General features: G+C 41.3%; 1 protein-coding gene across 4 annotated transcripts in view; it reads left to right on the forward strand.

Annotated features, from left to right (window-relative positions):
• Nucleotides 1–1,265: 1,265 nt before the first annotated feature.
• CFAP20DC (CFAP20 domain containing) overlaps nt 1,266–22,310 on the forward strand; it is a 201,402-nt gene continuing 180,357 nt past the window's right edge. For all 4 annotated transcript variants that reach the window (XM_043979859.1, XM_043979861.1, XM_043979860.1 and 1 more), the window contains exons 1-4: nt 1,266–1,514; nt 7,168–7,257; nt 8,310–8,403; nt 13,098–13,170. In XM_043979859.1, coding sequence (XP_043835794.1) covers nt 1,494–1,514; nt 7,168–7,257; nt 8,310–8,403; nt 13,098–13,170 — 278 coding nt within the window. In that variant the 5' untranslated portion in view covers nt 1,266–1,493. The remainder of the gene's footprint in view (nt 1,515–7,167; nt 7,258–8,309; nt 8,404–13,097; nt 13,171–22,310) is intronic.

Genomic DNA, 22,310 nt, shown 5'->3' on the forward strand with positions numbered 1-22,310 from the left:
TGGTGTTTTATCCACTGCGTCACCTAGCTGCCCCTCTCTATGACTATTTAAAAAACATATTTAATTTTTTTCAAATTGCATGTAAAAATAATTTAACATTTCTTTTTAAAATTTTTGAGTTCCAAATTCTCTCCTGCACATATCATATCACCGACAAGTAAGTAATTTGATACAAACATATACAGTTTTGCAAAACTTATTTCCATATTAGTCATGTTGTGGAAGAAAACAGACCAAAAAAAAGAAAGAAAGAAAGAAAATGTTTTAAAAGTATGCTCCAATCTTCATTCAGACTCCATCAGTTCTTTTTCTGGAGATGGATAGTATTTTTCATCCTAAGTCCTTCAGAATTGTCCTGGATCATTGTATTGGGGAGAATACCTAAGTCCTTCACAGCTGATCATTGTACTATATTGCTGTCACTGTGTATACTGTTCTCCTGGTTCTGCTCACTTCACTTTGCATCACTTCATGCAAGTCTTTCCAGGTCTTTCTGAAAGCACCTGGCTTATCCTTTCTTATAGTACAACAGTATTGCATCTCAATCATATAGCACAACTTTTTCAGCCACTCCCCAATTGATGGGATTGTTTGCCACCACGAAAAGAGCTGTTACAAACATTTTTTGTACATATATATGCTTTCCCTTTTTCTTTTATCTCTTTGAGATGCAGACCTAGTAGTGGTGTTGCTGGATCAAAGGGTATGCACAGTTTTATAGCCCTTTGGGGATATTTCCATGTTGTACTCCAGATTGGTTAGATCGCCCCGCAGAAGTGGAGCCCCCTGCGGCGGTGGGAGGGAGCTGCAATAAAGCTCTCCGTCCCTTCTCTCTGCTCTTACGTTGTGCGTCATGCCAGCCCCAAGGCCTAGCTGTCCGCTCAGTCAAGTACTCTCGCTCGAAGCCTCACCCCCTCCGGCGCCTCCAGAGCGCTTTGCCCCGATACCCCGCCCCCTGAAGCCGTGCGCTCTTGCGTCATTGCGTCGCTCCCGCCCCGCCCCCTGGCTATCGGAGCCAAGCCTAACTCCTCTCAGGGCCCCTCCCCCGCCCCCCTCCTTGGTGCACAGCGCGGAACGGAGCCCGGCCCCTCCCAGTGTCCCTCCCCTTCCTGGCGCCCCGCCCCTGGCAGTTGGTCGGCGCGTCCCGCTCCCGCTTCATCCTGGCGGGCGGACCCGCGCGATGACATCATCGCCCGGCGCCCGCTCGCCCCGCCCCTCGGCGCCCCGGGGCCGGGCGTTGGCGGGGCGGGGTCGCGGTCGGCGTCGCTCGGAGGCGGGGTCGGTGGGGGCGCGTCTCCGCCCTGCCCTGCGCCGGCGGGCATGCGGTTGGTTTCCCCGGGCGCCCTGTTGTGAGAGAGTTCACAGCCGCCCCGGTAACGCGGCTTCCCTCCTGAGATCCCGGGGCGCGGCGGGCGGGCGGGCGGCCATGCGCCGGCGCGGAGGCCGGAGAGTAGCGCTCTGAGGCCCCGGCCCCGGCGGCGCTCCCTGCAGGGATGTTCAAAAATGAGTACCAGGTAACCGGGAGCCCCGGCGCCGCCCCCTGCCCTGCCCCGCGCACGTGGGGAAACTGAGGCCCGGACAGACCGAGCCCGGCCCAGCATCCCTGCCAAGAGCGGCGCTGCGATTTGAACCCAGCTCCCGTGAGCCCCGGCTTCCGCGGGCTCTGCATCCCGAGAGACAGACCCCCCCCCTTTACCAGTGAGGGAAGTGAGCTCCCCTTCTGGTGGTACAGAGAGCCCCCAGCCCAGCGCTGCCCCTGGTGATTAATGCACAGCACCTTCTGAGCCTCAGTTTCCCCGTCTTGACAGAGAGCACCAACGGGACCCCTCAACCTACTCTTGGGTGCCTGTAGACCTTGGATGAGTCACCCCCTCCCTGGGCTTTGGTTTCCTCTTCTGTAAGATGAGAGGGCTGCACTGGTTAATCAGATAATAGTTGGAGCAGACCCAGAAAGGTGCGGGAGGGTGGGATTCGGGGACCCTCCTAGCATCCTGCCCGCTCCTGGTGTCACCTTGGACAGGTCATCCCTCCCTCTTGGACAGGTCATCCCTCCCTCTGGACGTTTTCTCATCCGTAAAAGGAAGGGGTTGGAATAGACGACCTCGATTTCACGTCCGGCTCTTAAATCTGTGATCCCGAGGCGGGTCTGGCCTGGTCTAACCCCCAGCAATGGCTTTGTTCTGGGGTCCTGAGCTCATCTCCCCGCGACGCCCCTCCTTGGGCTTGCCATTACTGTGAACAGTTCACCCAGCTGCCCCATCTCTTTGTTGCATCTGCCTCTTCACCAATAGCACCTGTCTGCCTTTGGGAGCCTTCCACTTGTACTCTTGAGAATGGGCCCATGTGCTCATTCTTTTCTCTTGTGGGGGATTTTAAAAGCAATATAGAGGCTTTTATCCTGTCCAGGTGGGAAGTGGTGTTGGTGAAAATGCAAACTTTTAAAGCCTAGCCTGTTCTTTCAACTTGTAATTCCACCACAAATCCAGTACTATACACTCCATATACCACCATCAAAACGGGGAGAATTACATTTCCTAATTCCTTTTCCTCTCATAGTTGTTTCTACCTTTTATCTTAAAATGACCAGAAAAATTTCAGCTTTGGGGGGAAATAACTATTTGAAAGGACAAACAGGGCTTAAAAAATTGATTTCATTAGCAAGCCTTTATGAAGTGCTTACAATGTGCTGTTACATTCTTATAAAAGACAGTTCTCTTTCTCAAAGGTAATTACCATTCAACGTTTAAATCCTATGATTTATAATTAAAATTGTAGATAGTCAATCATGAGTTCAATTAATATTTATATTAAACATTTCTTTACTTTACCTCTTAGGTTTCCTATGGGAAATGTAGATTTTACAGAGCTCTGAAATGCTTCCCCCCCCCCCCCATATCTCTGTATATTTGAAAAAAGAAACAGGCATGTTCTTTGTTGGTTGGTCATCACTTTGGGGGATGATCTGTGTGTAATTTTAAAAATCACTTGTTTAAAACTTGGATAAAGAAATAAGCTAGATATGCCTACACTTCATGAAGAAGCGGGTTTGTAGAGGGGGTGGACTCAGCTACTAGACATATCAATGTCTTGATCAGGCCTTTCTGATTGATGATGGGCTCTTTTGCACTGAGCCTCTCAGAAAAGCCCTCTGCTGTCCTCAGAGCTTTGCCACTTTGGCAGGACCTGCCTGACATTGGGCTCTGTTGATGACTTCGGGTCACTTGATGCAGTGGTGAGACATTGGGCACATTCATGTAAACATGATCAACTCCCCCAGCTAGCTTTTGGATCTTGAACTCTAGCAAGTTTTATTAATTGGAATGAATGAGAAGTACATTTAAATGCTTGAGTAGGAATGTCTGAGTTCAGGATTGGCCCCTCTTCCTCATCTCCTTTCACTTAGATGTCTTCTGATGCTAACTCCTCCTTACCCCTATCTCATGATTAACCTTACTCCTTACCTACACCCACCCCACTTGCCCAAATGATCCTATTCCATCCTTTTTCCTCCAACTGATTACCCCCTTGTCATTCTTACTTTCACTGATTTTCAGTCTCTTTGCTGACTTATTCACTACTGCCTATAAAATGCCCCTGTCCCCCCCAATTCTCTAAAATCCTCACTTGATCCTTCTCTGCTGTCATCACATATCTCTTCTGCTCTTTGAAACTACCTCCTTGATAAGGTTATCTGCAGTTGGGGCCTCCACTTTCTCTCTTCTCACTCTCTTCTTAACCCCCTAGAATCTGGCTTCTGAACTCTTTACTGCACCTTCATTCCATTCTCTCCAGAGTTGCCAGTGGTCTCTTTGTTTTTTGTTTTTTGAGGGGCATTGAGGTTTAAGTGACTTGTCCAGGGTCACACAGCTAGTAAGCGTCAAGTGTCTGAAGCCAGATTTGAACTCAAGTCCTCCTGAATCCAGGACAGGTGCTTCATCTACTTTGCCACCTAGCTGCCCCCCACCCCTAGCCCAGTGGTCTCTTAATTGTCAAATCCAATGTCTTTTTCTCAATCCTTAGTCTTCTTGACCTCTCCTGGTTCTCCTCTGACTTCTGAGTACTCCTTCTCTGTCTCCTTTGCTGGATCCTCATCCAGTTCACACCTCTAGTTGTATCATAGAGATCTGTTCTGGGTCCTCTTCTCCCTCTTCACTATTTCACTTGTGGTTCCTCAGCTCCCATGGATTTAATTACCATCCCTATACTGATGATTCTTAGCTCTACCTGCCCTCACCTCTCTGCTGACCTCCTTGCAGTCTTGCATCTCTAGTTGCCTTTCAGAAATCTCGATGTTTTTTAGGACTCTGTGTCTCCAACTGGACGTTCAGTAGATATTTTATACGTGTCCAAACTCATTATCTTTCCCACTAAACCCCCTTCCCTGCACCCTGCCCCTTTTCCTATGAAATGGAGGGCTATCCCTTCATCCATTCCCTCAACCTAGGAGTCATCCTGGCTCCTCACTCACCAGCTCACACCTCCATATCCAAGCTGTTGTCAAGACCTGTTGATTTCATCTTTGCAACATCTCCCAAATACACCTCTCCTTTGACGTGGCTCCTGCCTGTTGGAGGCCTTCATCACATTATGCCTGGACTGTTGCAATGTCCTGCTCATGTGTCTGCGTGCCTCAAGTTCCTCCACACTCCATCCTCTATTAAGCTACTGAAGTGACTTTTTCCTAAAGCGCAGATCTGACCATTTTCTTCTCCCTTTGCCTCCCCCCACAGGAAACTCCCTGGCCTCATTTGTGGCCCCAGCATCTCTTTGGTGCTTAGAGCCCTCCACTCCAGCCCCTCCCACTCTTTGAGGAGGGAGCCAGGCTGGATCTTGATGATGGTGGCTTTCTCTCCTACCCATTCACTAGCCATTCCCTAAACATCACATTTTCAGATGTCTGTCCTTCCCTTCCTGCTTGACTTGGGCTGACTAATTAGATTGGCCGTTTTTTTCTGTCCTTGAGGTGACAAGCTCAGCAAGGATAGCCAAGTGCTTTTGTATTTCCTCTTCACTCTGGAATCTGCTCTCCTTTGGACATCTGTATTCTGTCCTCTCTGGTCCTTGCCAGAGGAGAAACAGACTAGAGCAGAGTAAGACTTGAGTGGCTCTCCTCTCTCTGGGCTCATCTATCATCTCTCATCCATGTTGTGATCCTAGCCTTTCTTTGGCCTTTTTGACAATATTCCTAAGAAACCTGTTTTTGGCCTTCCCTTTCTGTGCCAGTCTTCATGCATTCACAGCCTTAAATTCCTGACATTGTTGTTCCAGTTTCACTTCCGTACCCTGCCTTTCTTTCCTTCTTTAGGTGTCTTTTAAAAACCTTCTTTAGTTGATGAGTTGCCAGTCATCCTCAGCCTTTTTAAGCTTTCCTTTTTTTCAGACTCATTAGGATTGCTTCCCTCCTTCCAGGATTACTCCTCACATCCTCCCATTCCTTCTGGATTGACTTCAGCTGTAGAATCTGTAAAATTCTATTTATGTTTCCCTTAAGCCCTTTGATGTCATCTCTACATCTGTCTAGAGTGCGCATGACGTGCCCCACTATCACAAACTCTTAAGAGAGGAACTAGTTGCTTCCCTGCAAAGGTTGCCATAATTTCTACCCAAAAGCCAATTGTTCCTTGTAAATCAGAATCAGATATAGAATAGATTTTCCCCTTATTTGTTTTTCTACTTTTTTGAAAGATGAAGTGATCAATAACCAAGATAAGAAAGTATTAGCTGCTCATGTTTGACCAGCAGGTTGTCAGCAGTCTCTGACTGGTCTCCTGTCACTACTATATTATTTCTGTGGGCCAGGCTTGGGATGTTTCCTGCACTTACATATTCTCTTTTTCTTCTGTTCAGGTGGTCTATAAGTATATTTTCATGATCAAAATTGCTTCTGTTTTACCTATAATTGCTGTATATGTAAACAGTCTCCACCAGGCTTTCCCTTCTGCAGGTTCCCGAATTCCCTGACAGGAATATACCTTTTTTTTGGTGAGCCAATTGGGGTTAAGTGACTTGCATAGGGTCACACAGCTAGTAAGTGTTAAGTGTCTGAGGCCAGAATTGAACTCAGGTCCTCCTGACTCCAAGGCCGGTGCTGGGAATATACCTTTTTAAAGACCCTGTAATAGGTACATACAGTAAGCAAGACTCTGTAACAGTACGTGTAGCAAAACAAATTCACACATTGGCCACATCTGAGAACTTGTCTCATTCAGCACCACTTGTCTACCACCTCTCTTCCTTGTTTTAGTACCAGGGCCATATATATGTCATAGGAATTTGGTAGGATGCCTTTTTTTCAGTTTTTCAAACAGTCAATGTAATATTGGAGTTAATTGTTCTTTAAATGTTGGATAGAATCTGCTTATAAATACATCTAGTCCTATTTTTCCCCACTTTGGTAGTTCATTTGTGGTTTGTTTAAATTCTTTTTCTGCTTCCTCCTTAACAGACCCTCATGGGTCTGTCTCTGCCAACTATTATCCTATACCTTTCCTTCCTTTATTAGCCAGACTTTTAGGAAAAGATATTCTTTTATTGCTTTCATGTCCAGTCGTTTCACTCACTTCTCAGAAGTGACCTCATCACTCAATTGAAGCTGCTTTTTCCAAAGTCACTAATGCTTGCTTAATTGCCAAATTTGATTCTGTTGACTCCCTTCTCCAAATGGATACTGCCTCTGTTCTGAGGTTTTGGAACTCTGCTCTCTCTTGGTTCTCCCACCTTTCTGATTGCTTCTCTTCAGTCTCCTTTGTTGGAACATCATCCATATTACATCCCCCATTATGGATTTCCCGCAGGGTTCTGTCCTGGGCCCTTATCTCTCTTGGTGAAATCACTTCTCGTGGATTTCACTGTCCTGTCTGTGCTGAAGACTCATAGACCTAGAGCTCCAAGTCGTGTTCTGTGGAGACCCTGATTTTCCACTGGCTTCTCCAACTCAACGTTTGCAAAACTGAATTTCTCTTTCTCCTCAAGTCAATGCTTCCAGACTTTGCTGTTTATGTCAAGGCTACCACCATCCTTCCAGTCCCCTGGGTTGGTAGGTCAAGAGTGACACTGCCTTTCTTGACTCACACTCTCCTTCACATCCTCAGGCTAGAGTATAATCTGCTTTGGGATCTAGTAGGCTTGTGGGTGAATATACCATTGACTTTTACCTTTGTGTTGTAGGGGGGTGCATTTGTGGAAATCTTCAGCGCCCAGGGCAAAAATCCTGGAGCAAAATGGAAGATCTTTGGCAGTCCATCTGTAATTTGGAAAGTGAGTATTATAATTGTAATATCATTTCAGCCAGTTAAAAATATATAGGAATGTGAAGAGTGAAAGATAAGAGCTACGTATGACTTGGTTAAAGGATGACATTACTTGCAGTTCTAATTTCATAATAAGTGGCCAGTTAAATTAGAACTTTGAAATTAGATTCATCATACTTGTTGTACCTCAAATACTTTTATTGTAATAGGCCCATATTAATTTTGTTTGTGGTAACTTTACGGTGAACCAAAGGTATCATGGATCACCTTTTAAGATAATTATATTTCTCAATTTGATAGGTCAAGTAAAGTAATGAATTAAACTTGAGGACTTCTCAGTCCTAAATACGTCATATGTTTCTTGATCACACAACTAGTAGCAAAGAGTAACATTGTAGTCTTCTTTCATTACTTCAAGGATCTGTGGTTCTCTCAGTGTGGTTATACCTTCCACAGTGCAGATTGCAACTAAACTCTGCTTTAGCCTTTGTGAATTGCTGACCAAATTTCACTGAGCAGTGCACCCGTCTACAGAGTGGGTTATTTCCAGGCTTAACTCATCCAGTCTTTGTATGATAAGCACACAACCCATTGGCTACTCTGTAGCATCTAGCAGAGATTGGCAGAGCTCTTGAGTACCCAGTCACCTACATCAGTTGGAGATTGAAGTGGAACTTCCTTGGGCTTCCTTACTCCTGTTTTACTAGGTGTAGATAACCTAAAGTAAAGGAGAATTAGGATGAATTAAATTTCAAGAGCTTCATGTTAGGAATTAGGGGATTTCTAGCAATGGAAATGTTCTTGTGCTTATGGGAAAAAAGATTATGACCACAAGAGAGCTCATTCAGTCACACAAGCTTTGCATAACCCAGTAAGATGTAGTATATTTTTTGTACTTTTTTTAAAACCTAGCCTACTATAAAAACACAAACACACCCCTTCCTAACGTCAACTTCTTTTGTTGAGGGTTTTTTTTCTCTGGGATTGCATATTTGATTTTATAATGGAATTCAAATGGAAATATCCTGGACTGTTTACTTTTTCTTTTACATTTTCTAGGAGTTTGATAAAGAAGTTAAAAGTTTTGTCTTTGTCCTTGAAGGCAGTAGCCAGACCAACAAAATTCAGTTACCAAAGGAGAATAAGCAGATTCGTAAGTATTACATCAATATGCTAAATATTGCCTTCCATTTTTTATTTATTGTTCTGCTTTTTCCACTAAGAGACAAACACATTAATATGGAATTGAATTCATACTGTTGACTTCAAGGAGAATCATTTTTCAGGAAGTTTGCCATGACTAGTGGAACACTTTGTAATTATGGTAGACTTTGAAATATTTCTCAAACAAGAGATAAAAATCAAATGGGGCTTTCTTGTGTTGGGAAAAAAAAAACTGGAAAATAGTAAGTTAGGGATTATTTTGCACCAACTTTTAAAGAGAAAAAACTGCCAGGCATGAGGAATACAAAGGCAAAAATGAAATAATACCTGCCCTCAAGGAGCTTCCATTCTAACAGTGGAGGCAGCAGATTTTCTGGGATCATTTTTGACCAAATGATGACATTCTGCACCGTTTTATGTCAGGGATTCCTGACATTCCACCTGCACACAAGTCCCCTCCCCCCTTTAGGATATCATATGTTCAGCTTTTCTTCAGAGTTTCTGCAATTTTTTTCATGATGAGTTTTACCTCCAGCAATGCAGATTGCAACCCTAGCTCTCTTCAGAAATGGTTTTATGAGTTTCTATGGACAAAAAAAATCATCACCTAGTGGCCAACCTCTTGTGATGATCTTCAGCTGCTCCATGGATGACCGTCTGTCTGCTACTGGACATTTCCTGCTTGGTAGACCCTTGCCAGATGTTATGCTTTGTTGGTGTAGCCTTTGAGTAGCCAGGTTCACTTCCTCAATAACAACAACAATATTTAACATTTCTATAGCATTTACTATGTGCCTGGCACTGTGCTAAACCCTTTACCAATATTACCTCCTTTGATCCTGGGAGGGAGATGCTATTATTATCACCATTTTATAGATGAAGAAACTGAAGCAAATGGGATGAAGTGACTTGCCCAGGGTCATACAACCAGTAAGTACCTGAGGCAGGGTTTGAACTCGGGTCTTTCCGACCCCAGCCCTGGTACTGTATCTACTTTTCCACCTAGCTTTCACAGCCCCATGAAGCATCAGAGTAGGACTTGAGTACAGAGGATGAAATCACATATATATCAAAAATATTTATTACATATGGCAAACTTTTGATGTGAAAATAGGCTTCAGTTTAACTCCACAAGAATTTGTAAAGTAGTATTCCCATCAGTCAAAATGCATTTATTAAGCACCTACTGTGCTCGATGCTAGGGCTTACAATCAGGGAGAAGAACAAGCACATGAGTAAATCGAATGTATAGGAATTTGCAGTGGGAGTCCTGATACTCGCCTCACAGCAGGGGTGCAGAGTCAGGGAGGCTTCAGGGAGGAGCTGCCTTGTCTCTTTGTCAGCACTCATCATGACTTCTTCCCCAAGCCGTGGTCCTGTTCCTTTTGGACCTACTTGTAATTTACAGTAGAACAGAATAAAATAAACCTGTTTTTTCTGTGGCTCTTCCCAGCCCCAGCTCACTGGGAGCTCCAGCATTTTGGATGCTGCTGTCCTTGGAGCACACGCTGCTGCCTCCACCACAACCTGGTGTGCCTTTGTCACTCCCCCTGCCTTGGTAAACTTCCGCGGGTCCCTGCCACCCCCGGGATCAAAGAGAAGATCCTTCCTTTGTTGTTCAGAGCCCTTTAAAGCCTGGAACTTTCCACCTTCTCAGTCTTCTGACCCCTCACGCCCTTCCACAAGCTCTGACATCCAGTGACCCCGACTTCCTTGCTGTTCCTCAAACGAGACACTCCATCTTCAGACTAGGCATGCTCTCTATCTGTCTCGCAGGCTTGAAACTCTCCTTCCTCCTTGCTTCCTTGGCTTCCTTTGAGTGTCAGCCAAAATGCTGCCTTCTACAAGAACCCTTTCCCACTCTTCCTTGATCTTAGTGCCTTCCCTCTGAGATGATGGCCAACCTAACCCTCATATTTCCCGTCTGCTTGTGACTAGTACACAGGCTTCCTCCCCGTAGAGGCTATCGTTTTGTCTCTCTTTTTGTCCCCAGCGTCTAGCACACTGCCGGGCACCAGGCAAGGCACTTAATAAATGCTAGCTGACCAACTCAATGATGTAAAACTGCAGAATTTTTGCTTACAAGAACCATCTCAGAAGGTGCATATATGAGATCGTCCTATGACTGTGTACAGACCATTATTTCTTAGTTTTTAATATATCTTGTTTTCATATCACCTACAATTTTCTCTGTTCCTCCTTTCTCTCCCTCTCATTATTCTTGTAACAAAGAATAAAAAAAAGGGAAAAGACCCCAAGTGTAGTCAAACTAACCCAAGTCTACCAATATTGTCTTTGTTCCACCCCTGCAGGTGGAGTTCTGGAGGTTGGTGCCTTTCACTTGGCTTTATCTCGCAATTTTCAGTTACGACTCTTCTGTTATTATAGTTCCTTTCATTTACATAATAGTGATTGTGTATTCTGGTTTCTTAGTTCTTTTGCCCTGTACTTGTTTTCATTTATTCCAGTCTTCTATCTTCATGCTTATTGTTTCTCAGAGTATGATGACATTCCCTTGTATTCACTGCCCCCTACTTGTTTAGCTGCTCTTCAATCAATGGGTATCTGTTTTCTTTCCAGTTATTTGGTGTATGAGAAGCTGAATCTCTAGGTCAATGGATAGGGAAGTTTTTGTCACTTTCTTCAAATAATTCCAAAGTACTTTCCGGGATTCTTTGACCACTTCATAGCTCAACCCATTGTTTATGATTGTGCCTGTCTTTCATAATCCCTTCAACATTGTTTCCATCTTTTGTCAGTTCTGCCAATTTTCTGAGGACCTTGTGAAACCTTAGTCGTTTTGATTTATTTGAAGCATTCTTTTAAATGATTGTCAGTTGTGACTTTGAGAGCAGATTTTTCATACCCTTTTACTACTCACCTATTGGAAAATTGGCAGTCATTTATTTTTTCAAAGAACAGTGCCAATAGTATGATCACTACCAACAAAATTATTTTGGAATAGATGAGGGACCCTTGAAGCCTTTATTTCTTTGAATGCACCTTACTGCCTAATAACATGTCATACTGAGGTTATTCTACTTTGGAAGAGAATTACAGACAAGACCATTTCATCTCCTACCTAGCTCAGCTTTCTTGACCTCATAACAGATCTTGGCCTAAGAAGAAAGCCGTGTAGCTTGTGGACTGGTCTGAGATCTAAAGAAATAAAATTAACCTTACACTCATCAGAATTGACTCAAAGAGGGAATAACATACACACTCAAGTGGGTATAGCAATGTATCTTGCTCTGTAGGAAAGTAGGAGGGGAAAGGGAATGAGGGGGGAGGGGCAATCAGAAGCAAAACATTGTTGAGGAGAGATAGGGTACTATATAGATGTTGGCTATAATTGTTGTTGCAATAATCAACCTCATGGGTGTTTTGTAAGGAAATCTCCCTTTAAAGTACTATATAAATGCAGTCTACTATTTAAAAAAAAAAAGAAAAATAAGATGAGCTGGATGCTATCAGAAAAAACCTGGAAAGACTTACTTGAGCTGAAGCAAAGTGAAATTGTACTGTATACAAAATAACAGCAATATTATAGGATGATTTGCTGTGAATGACTTAGTGGTGCTGTGATCCAAGACAGCTCTGAAGGACTGATGAAAAAAATGTAATTCATCTACAGAAAAAGAACTGATGGTATCTGAATACAGATGGAAGTCTGTGTTGTTGTTAGTTCCTGTTTCTAAAGGGTTTTTTTTGGTTTGATATGTTTTGCACAACTGCACATGTATAGCTTATGTTGAATTGTTTGAGTTATTAAGGGGATTAGGGAGAGAGGAAGAGAATTTGGAACACAAAGTTATAAAAACTGATGCTTCAAGTTGTTTTTACATGTAAGGTGGGGAAAATTCTAAATAAATAAATTTAAAATAAAAATCATTTAAAAAAAAGAAACAAATTAATGCTTATGTACTAAGTAGTACCCTATTTAGCCAAATCACAAGACCAGTGTTTTGTGATTTATTTTCCTGATGAAATTAGAGGTGAGGAGTAATATTTAAAATTTAAAACTCTGATGTCACATAGGATTAGAATTCATTTGCCATGAGCACATTCATGGAAGCTGGCATTGTAAGTGAAAATGTAATTCCCCATTTCAGTTGACTTTGGAAAGTTGACCATATGAGCCAGATATGGCTCATCAAGCTTTGACTCGCACAGTTGTCCTAATTGTAATTCTTTTTGTGATTGATCGTTTTTTATTAAGTTGTTTAATAAAGTTAAAACTGTCAGAGAATGAAAATAATTTCCCCATGTTTTCATGGTAACTTTGATGGGATTCTGTAGTTGAGCTTTATGTGCTTATAGGGAATACAAGGCTTTGTGTTCATTCTCTTATAACCTAATAAAGATGGTAAATAAAAAATGAGGTTTTTTTATTTTCATGAAAATTTCACTAAGGCTACATATGAAATTTTAGGAAAGCAGGGTTTTGGTTGAAGTCTGTTTTTATTATTTTTTTAATTCTCATTTGCTTTCCCCGGGGGTCGTGAGGTGGCAGTGGCAGCAGCAGCAGCCACAGAAGCAGTGCTATTACAGTACTTAGTCTCTATGGCCAAAATGCTAAAAAGATTTCACCTGTTTATGGCAGATGATTGTATTAAAGTATGTGTCTGTACAGCTGTCCTAGTCCTTATGACATCGTCCATTTCTTTTCCTCTCTTATTCTAGTTGGCCTGATTCAGCGGTTTCTTGTACTTCAGATATACGTGCCCCTGGGACAAGACTTCTCTACTGAATTGCTGTAAGAAAGACCCCATTTTCCTGAATGTTTTCATGTGTAGTAGACACTTCATCAATTGAAGCTGGACCCATAGCCATTAATCGCAAGTGACAGTTTTTGCATTAAAGAACAGTGACTTATCAAGTCAACATGAAGTAATTAAGTTAATTTAATTGTATTTCTCAGATGCCCAGTATATTCTGGTATTTCCTTAGGGACAGAAAGAATTCTGTTTAAGGAAATAAAAAGAATTCTGATTGTGACAGTAAACAACATATAATTTTAGGAAAAATATTCAGAAAAATTGAGTTACTCATTAAACTGCAGGTAATCAAGAGTGACTTGTATTAAATATTCATTTCCTGTTGAGCATTTAGAAATATACATATTTAAAACAGGTAGAAATGCCACATTTTAAAATAATTTATTTCTGCTTAGAAATATTGTCATTGATCAAGGAGAATAAGATTAGAAAAATACTATTCTGACAAGGGAGACTGATTTTCTATTTTAAAGCTTACCATATTTAATATCTTTGGGATTATTCATAGTAGAATTGGAGCCAAGATAGAGATAAGCTATATCTCCCTGAGAAGTGTATCATGTGCCTAATAGGGCAAAAAAGCGCAAGTTTTCCTGATGTTTAACTTGAGACCTTTGGGAGCTAACCCTCTATAGCCTTGTCTGAGACTGTGCTGAGGTAGAAACTGACTCTGGAATATTTAGGCTTAGGTAGCATTGCGGCCTTACTGGGATCCCTTTTCAGGAAATGAACAGATGTAATGTAAATGAAGAATCACTACAGCTAATGGATGAGATTTAAAAGTTTTTCTTACTGTTTTCAGTTTCCCAAGATTTGCAGGTAGTCCTCTCTTTTACTTGCTTGAATGGTAGTTTTCACTCCTTTTCATTTTCCTTTTTGAATCGAAGGTTATGTTCTTGAAGGCTATCAGAAATAGGGATATTTCCCATTCAATGGAAAAGTGGAGAAATGGAAAAAATATCTTTAAGTATTGGCACAATTTGTGAAAATTTTTGAATAGCATATTATTACTATGTAATTGGTTTAAATTTTGGTCACTAATTCTCTGCTTTGTAAAGTTGAATGTTAAAGAATACATTAAACAATCTAGTCCCTGATTTTAATTAGCTTTAAAAGTTTCTGGTCTTTAAAACCAGTGCCAAATGCAGCAAAACCTTAGGTAGGCGTCATGCTAGTTCTATTTAACTTAAACCTATTTTGTTCCATTGTTATTGAAGGTTTTGTAAAATGGTTTAGTAAAAATGGACCCTACAGACATTAATCTTTTATTAAATGTCTTTCAGTTTCTCTTTGGGTTATTACTTTACATTTATTGTTATGGAGTACTCAATCTTATTGGCATTTGCATTGTCCCTCCAGGGTTGCAAAGCACATGGTATACATCATGTCTTCTCAGCCTCACCACTATAGGAAGCGGTTTTCACAGGTGTTATCATGCCCATATTAAAGATGAGTAGACTGATATTTAGAAGATTTAAGTAACCTGAATATGGTCACACAGTATGTGTTACAGGTAATATTTGAACCCCGGTCTTACCCAACTCCAAGTCTAGTACTCTTTCCATAGTACTGAGTCCAGGGCCCAACAGAGGAATTAGCATTTTTAAATAAGTCTGAGATTTCAGCTTGTTTTCTTATTCATTGGCCTCTTTCTCCTTTGGAAAACAGGGAAAAAAATCAGACGTAAATCAGGTTTCTGAATAAGCAGAATTACTTAATAATATTTGGAAAAATCAAACCTGCTGTTCTGTCATTAAGCAATTTTAAAATAGATAAATCTTAAAGGCCTGAAACTATAATAGAAGCTCATATTCTTGTATTCGCTCAATGCCTTGTAAAGTTCATAGAAGCTCTGTAGCCTCTTGGCCCATCAGACTGAAGACACCAGGTCCTGTCAGACAAGCTTGTGCTTTACTCCCTTTCACAAGTATGTCATGCTGGGGCTTATGGGGCTTTCAGTCAGGGAAGAGGTGAAGCATGCTTCTTTTCAAAATCCCCTAATTGTCATCATGATGTTTGATCTTCAGTACAAGGAAAAGTGAGTATCTGTCAAGCTTGTTTTGTTGATTTGCTTTTTGACTAGATCTGTGATAGGACCCAATGAAGAATCCCCTCGACACTGGCAGATGCCCCTTTTGATCTCATGGAATTTTCTGGGCATGGGGAAGTTCAACAACTTGCCCAGCTCTACCTAGCCAAAACGTGTCAGAGTAGAACTTGATCCAGGGCTTCCTGACTTTGAGACCAGCTATCTGTCTGCTGTCCCATACTGCCTCTAATCTGACAAGCAGAGGTGATAACTATTTTTAATCATCAGAGATATTACCGAGAAAAATACAAGGTCATAGAATTGAAGCATTTTAGAGTCAGAGGGACCTTGGAGATGGTCTAGTCAAATAAATCCATTAGCAGTCAAACAAACCTTGAGGTGTCCTTTTCAGTAGTAGTGATAAGATACAATCAGTTGCCTTATTTTGTTCTCCTTGTGCCAAGAAAGAAAGGCAAAATGGTTGAATCTCTTGGGACACAGTCTATTGTAAAATATTCCTCCTCTTGTCAAAGATTGGCCCAGGCTCCTCTTGCCTGAAGTCTTGTTCTATCACTGGTTTGTTTTTGTATTCTAGAACAACACAGTTGTATTTCTACTAGTAGGCACAGAGGATTTTGTAGTATGGATGAATGTTAAGAATAGCAAATAATAATAATAATTTTTAAAAGAATAGCAAATAATAACAAAACATTTTATTTTGGAAAAAAGTGTATGTAAGTAGTGAGACAGTTGGGAAACTATTCCTTCACCCAGTTACTGAACAGAAACCATGTACTTTGAGCACAGACCTCCTCCCTGCATGTGTATTTGGAGATGGGAAGACAGATCTCCTGTTAAGGCCTGATCACAGAAGGGTCAGCAATGTCAAATGAATTCCCTGTGTTGTCTGTGCTTTGAGAGCCGTGGACACATACCTGCTCTCATCCTTTTGGGAAGAGGTGCTACAACAAAGTTTAATCTTTAATTCTTGGCAGGCTGGACTGAAGAAGAATCATGTTAAACAAACTATTTCAAGTGAAACACCAACATTCTCCTGAAGTACATTGAGGAATGGATCACAGTAGAAAGACACTGCTTAGAAGGGAGTCTTTTCACTGTGGTGCAAATCTCATTTTTCATACAGACTCCAGTAATCTTCCTCAGAGCATTTAAGCTCAATCTGCCTTATTCCTTAGGCATTTGCATTTTTCACATTTTTATATTTATTACACATCTAGACTGTCAGCAGTTCTTGAATACAAAACATAAATAAATGAGATAACTACATTCTAAAAATGCAGATGTCTACAGCAGCTTGGTATAAAGAGGACAGGATCTTCAGAAAAGGAAGAAAGCGTACATTAAGGGGAGAAAATGTGGTTCAAGTCTTTGGATTAAAAAACCACCACCACGACCCCACCGCGCGCGCGCGCACACACACACATGCGCACACACACACACACACGTATGCGTGCACACACACGTTCCCCAACCCTTCCCCAGAGAGGTTAGTCTTGTGAAATTTCCCCCAAGTGCCCTCTTCCATCAAAGGGACCTTACGTTCGAACCCTATTCCAGATAGTTTAAAATTGACAGGTACAGGATACCATTGAGTGGCCTTCAAAAGTCAGGAGAGAAGGGATGAATGAATGAAGCTTTTTATTAAGCACCTACTATGTGAAAAGTGCTGTTCCGAAGCCCTGGAGATCTAAAGAGAGAAGCACAAACTACCTTTGCTTTCAAGGAGCTCACCTTCAAGTGTAGAAGACAGTACCCAGGGAAGGATTCAGGTACAAGTCAGACAGAAAGAGCCCATGGTTCTTAGGGGCCAGTGGCACAGCAGATGGTCGTGTTTTTTCTTTAATGCCATTTCTACTGATGACATCATTTGTTTATGGCCTTTGGTGACAAGAACTTTACTTTCTGGGTCTCCAGTGACCAGGCTACATCACCTTAGGGGTAGTCAACTTCCCAGGGTGGTGACTGAGGGCACTGGACTGGAGGCCTGGCTTCTCCCGAAGCTCCTGAGTTCAGGGTTCTGGGCTGTCTCCATCAGGGTCTGAGGATAGACAGAGATAAGATGATGGGAGTGGCAGTTCACCTTGCTGGCCCATGCTGCCTCCTGTCTCTTCCTCAGGGGACTTTGCTGCTTCAGGCAGGGTCCAGGTGTGGGTGACAGCTGGTTGGCAGATGGTGGGGATAGCTGCCCCCCCCCCCCGCCACAGGGGTGGCTTCCAGAATGATGACCGTGAGGGCTGGGCTGGATGCAGGACTCGTGGTCTGGAGGGTAGCACTGCTTCCAGTGCCCATCAGTCAGCCGTCGTTGCTGGTCCTGATGAAGATGATTTCTCATGCGTGCAGATACATCTTGCTGTACAAAGTCTTTGGCTGTTGGGTGATCAATACAATTCTCCAGAATGCTAGAAGTGCCACTTTGGAAACAAAGTAGATGTCCATCGATTGGATGAATGGCTTAACAAATGTACATGAACATAGTGGACTGTTAACTGTGTTAAAGGAAATGACAGGATGACCATAGAGAAGTGTGGAAAGACTTAATGTGAACTGATGCAAAATGAAGCAAAAGGAGTCAGGATATGTGAAAGGACATTTCCCTTCACTCTTTTGTAGAATTGGGCCGGGGAAGAGGGGTTGACAGCTTTCCTGGGTATGAAACATTGAATCATTTATCAGCTTTTTTCCTGATGATATTAATCATTTTTGTTGATTATTTTTCTTCCTGGTTTTTCTTTAAACAAATTTCTTTGGTTATAAGGAATGGCTCTCTCTCTGGAAGGGAAGAAGAAAACGATACAGAGTGAGATTTCGGTGATTTCAAAAAGATCTCCATAAAAATGTATTTTTCCCCAAATAGCTAAAACTGTCATTTCTGATATTGAACCTCTCTCATTTCCTCATTATAGATCTAGAACTACCACTGGAGGCAAGGGCTCCATGTTTGGTTTAGTGACTGGTCTATCTTATTTAACTTTTTTAAAATGATTACATATAAAGTTGAATTTAGCCATGGAATGCCATCATTCTCATCAACATAAGCAGAATTTGAGGCTTACCATAAGGCTTTTTATGGTAAATTTAACACAGTAGATCTTCTAAGAGTCAAGCTTGAAGTGCACAGTGGTGAAATAGAGTCCTGACTTTAGAGTCATCAGGGCATCTCAGTGGTCACATCAGCTTTGTCCCTTTTACTTCTTGTGTGTGACCTTGGACAAAGTACCTCACCTTGGTGTAGGTAGGAGGTGTCAAACTCAAATAGAAATGAATCAGGTAGCATGTTGATTTAGAAAACCACAGATTAACATGATGCATTTTTATTTAATTTTTTAAATATTTTCAAATTATACCTTAATCTGGTTTAGGTCTACACTAAGGAGCCTTGAGTCTTATGCGTCTGGTCTAGATGATCTCTCAGGTCTTTTCCACCTCTTAAATCCATGATCCCAAGTTATTAAGCACTGAATAGCTCAGGTTTTTTGTTGACATATTTGGCCCTGAAGTAGTGATGGTATCTATAACCAAACATAACAGGAGAATGATGTTTCTAATAGATACCAAAATCTTTCAAAGTCTTTTGAATTGTTCACAGAAACTATTATTACTCTGGTTTTTACAGGGTAGAAAATAGAATAATGTTGATTCATTCAATCTCTGGCTTTCCAGCCTCAGTCTTCTAAAAGCTTTTTCTTTAAATACATGTGATGTTATATCATGTTTTTTAAAGGATAGCTCAAGGCAATTTTAAATAACACATTTATCTAACAAGTTTGGAAAGATCTTTTGCTTCTTAAATTTCCTATTGTCAGGATATGAGAGGCATTTTATTTCATAAAGATGTATTTATACATTGGCCGACTTCTATTCTTAGATTCTCACTCCTTAGCCTATGGATTTGGGAATTAATTTCTCAAAGATTTACCTTGATTTCTTAATTTTAAAAAAATTGCAAAATTCTGGACTTGAAACACCAAAAAGAAGAGCATTTCCACATAGAGCAGAACACAAAAGGAGAATTCTATATGAGACCATGAATCTCCATCTTCTTACTTTAAAAAAATATATATGAAGTAAACTCTACATATTACTTTTAAAACTGACCTGTTTGTAAGTACTTCCTTTTTAACTTCCTTCTGTTATCTTCTGTGCCTTTTAGGAAATGTTCTTATGGCCCTCTTTTTTTGGGGGGGGGGCATCACTATTGCTACCCCTCCCCCAAGAAAAACAAAGAAGTAAAACATCTTATAACAAATAAACACAGTTGAGCAAAACACATCCTTTCAATGACCATGCCCAGAAATTAATGTCTCTACAACACCTCTGGGCGGGGGGGACCATCATGGTCTTTTGGAGACATGGTTGGTCAGTGCTCAGATCAGAGTTCTTCAGAGTTGTCTTTATATAAATTGTTCTTCTACTATGAAGATTCTCTGGAACTGACTTGGCATTTCATATAATGCAATAATATGCCATTATATTCATTACATTTTTTGGCCTTCCTCTGTTGTCTAAAACAAAGGTTGTTTTTTTTCTCCTGATTAGAACTTTATTTTCCAAAATATATGTAAAAACAAATTTTGACATCAATTTTTAAAAACTTTGTGTTTCAACTTCTCTTCCTCCCTCCCTTCCCACCCCTTACCCCCAAGAACTTAAGCAATTCAGTATAAGTTATACATGAGTAGTCATGGAAAACATCCCCACATTATAGCTAGGTTGTGAGAGAAAACAGTTAAAAAACGCTTCAAATTAAGGAATTGTCAAAGAAAAAAAATGTGTTTCAGTCTGTTTTCAGATAGCATCAGTTCTTTCTCTGTAGATGGATTACAATTTTCATAAATCCTTCAGGGTTATATTGGATCATTGCTTTGCTGAAAATAACCACGTGCTTCCAGCAGATCATCTTACATATACAGTACATTTCACTCTGCTTCAGTTCATGTAGGTCTTTCCAGGCTTTTCTGATAGCATCGTGTTCATCGTAACTTTTATATAGTACCTTAAACTCGACAAAGAGTTTTCTTCACAATAGTCCAGCAAAGTAGGTACCATACATTTTGCCATTATAGTCAATCATCATAACTATTTCCATCCATCCTATTCCCTTCCCGTGATATTTACTCTATTTTCTATCTTCTTTTAATCTATTCCTCTTCAAAAGTGTTTTACTTCTGACTGCCCCCTCCCCCTCTCTGCCCTCCCTTCTTTCACCCTTCCCTCCTGATCCTCTTCCCCTCCTACTTTCCTGTAGGGTAAAATAGATTACTCCTCCCAATTGGGTGTGAATGTTATTCCCTCCTTGAGCCCACTCTAATGAGATTAAGGTCTTTGAGCTAATTCTGTGTTCTAAATTTTTCTTCCTCCCTCCCTCCCTCCCTCCCTCCTCAACCCTCCCTATGAAATCAAGCAATTCAATGTCATACTTGTGCAGTTATACAGAACATCTTCACCTTCCTAGAAAGTGTTCTGCTTTTTACTGCTCTCTCCCACAATTTGCCCTTCCCTCTTTCCCTTCTTCACCCCCCCCCCACTTATCTCCCTCCCCTCCCACTTTCCCTCAGGGCAAAAATATATTAGTATACCCACTTGAGTATGTATGTTATTCCATCTTTGAGCCAGTTCTGATGATAGTAAAGTTCACTCACTCCTCCACTCCTTCCCCCTCTTCCCCTCCCCTCCATAAGTTTTTTTCTTGTTTCCTTCATGTGAACTACATCTCCCCAGTTCACTTTTCCCCTTCCCCCTCCCCCAGTCCATTCCTACTACCCCTCAACCCTATTTTAAAGATTTCATTATGGGTTAGCTAGGTGGCACAGTGGACAAAGCACCAGCCCTGGACCCAAGAGGCCCCGAACCCAAATATGGCCCCAGACATAAGATACCTCACCCTGTCTGCCCCTCAAAGAACAAGGATAAACAAAAAATAAATGCTTTACAGATATCATCCCTTCATATTCAGTTCAGACCTGTGTCCTCTGTGTATCCCTAGACTCAGCCTGGCCTAGTCTGAGCACCGTGGAACCATTCTGGTCTGTTTAGTACTATGCTGGTTGCTGCCTGCAGCTGCTCCCTGGACTTCCTGATCACCCTAGGCCTTACTCAAGGGTATCCTCTGCTCTTGTTGTCCCTGGACAGAGAGACTTAAAGAGTGCTTGTGTCCTTGGTTGTCTCTGGTCACTGGCACTGAATTTGCTGGGTGGGGTTGGCAGGAGGTGCAGGAGTAGACTGGTCTCTTTTTGTGCAATTCTGAGGTGGAAGAAAATACTTTTGAAGTTCTTATTGGATTTCTTGATTATTATTTGGTCTGCTGTGAACTTTAGGGTTTTGTTGAACTAAGTCTTTGGGAATTAGGTGGTCCTCTTGGTTATGTCTCCAGGTTCCTTTTATTTATGATAGCCCTTCCTGAATGAATAGATTGCTATGGATGTAACTGGCCATTTGAACCCAGGTCACCCTGCCTCTGAGGCTGATCCCCTCTCCCTTGTACCACACTGCCTCGTGTTTAATACTGGCATTAGAAATTTCATGAACATTAAATTCATATGCTAACTTCCAAGTTCTACTTTTATTTTTAAAATATTCAGTATTTAAACCTCATTATTTTAATTGTACTCAATTAAATGAATGTGCATAATCAGTATATTTCATTACATGCATTAGTTAAAAGTATATTTTAAAACCTTTGCATATTGACTTTCATAATATATCAAATTAACATACCTTAAAATAGGCTTTACGTAGGAGAATTTAGATAATGCTTCTACAAAGAATGTTCTACTTCAGGTGGTATGTATCTCCTGTATATAGGTTCTGTGGAAATATTTCCCTATTTATTTTTGCAAAACTTTTTAGTCTTAGTTTAAAACTCATTTCTTGAAGAGAGACAGGAGGAGGATTTGACTTTTGAATCCTACAGCTTTTAGTGTCCTGTAGGGCTCAGCATTTTCATCTGAGATGATGGAAGGAAGAAAGCAAGCGTTTATTAAATACCTAATGTATGTAAGCACTCTCTTAAAATTATGCCCTCGATCCTAACAACTGCCCTGGGAGGTAGATGCTTTTATTGTATTCTTT

This window comes from Dromiciops gliroides, chromosome 1, assembly GCF_019393635.1.
Source record: "Dromiciops gliroides isolate mDroGli1 chromosome 1, mDroGli1.pri, whole genome shotgun sequence".
Classification (NCBI taxonomy): domain Eukaryota; kingdom Metazoa; phylum Chordata; class Mammalia; order Microbiotheria; family Microbiotheriidae; genus Dromiciops; species Dromiciops gliroides.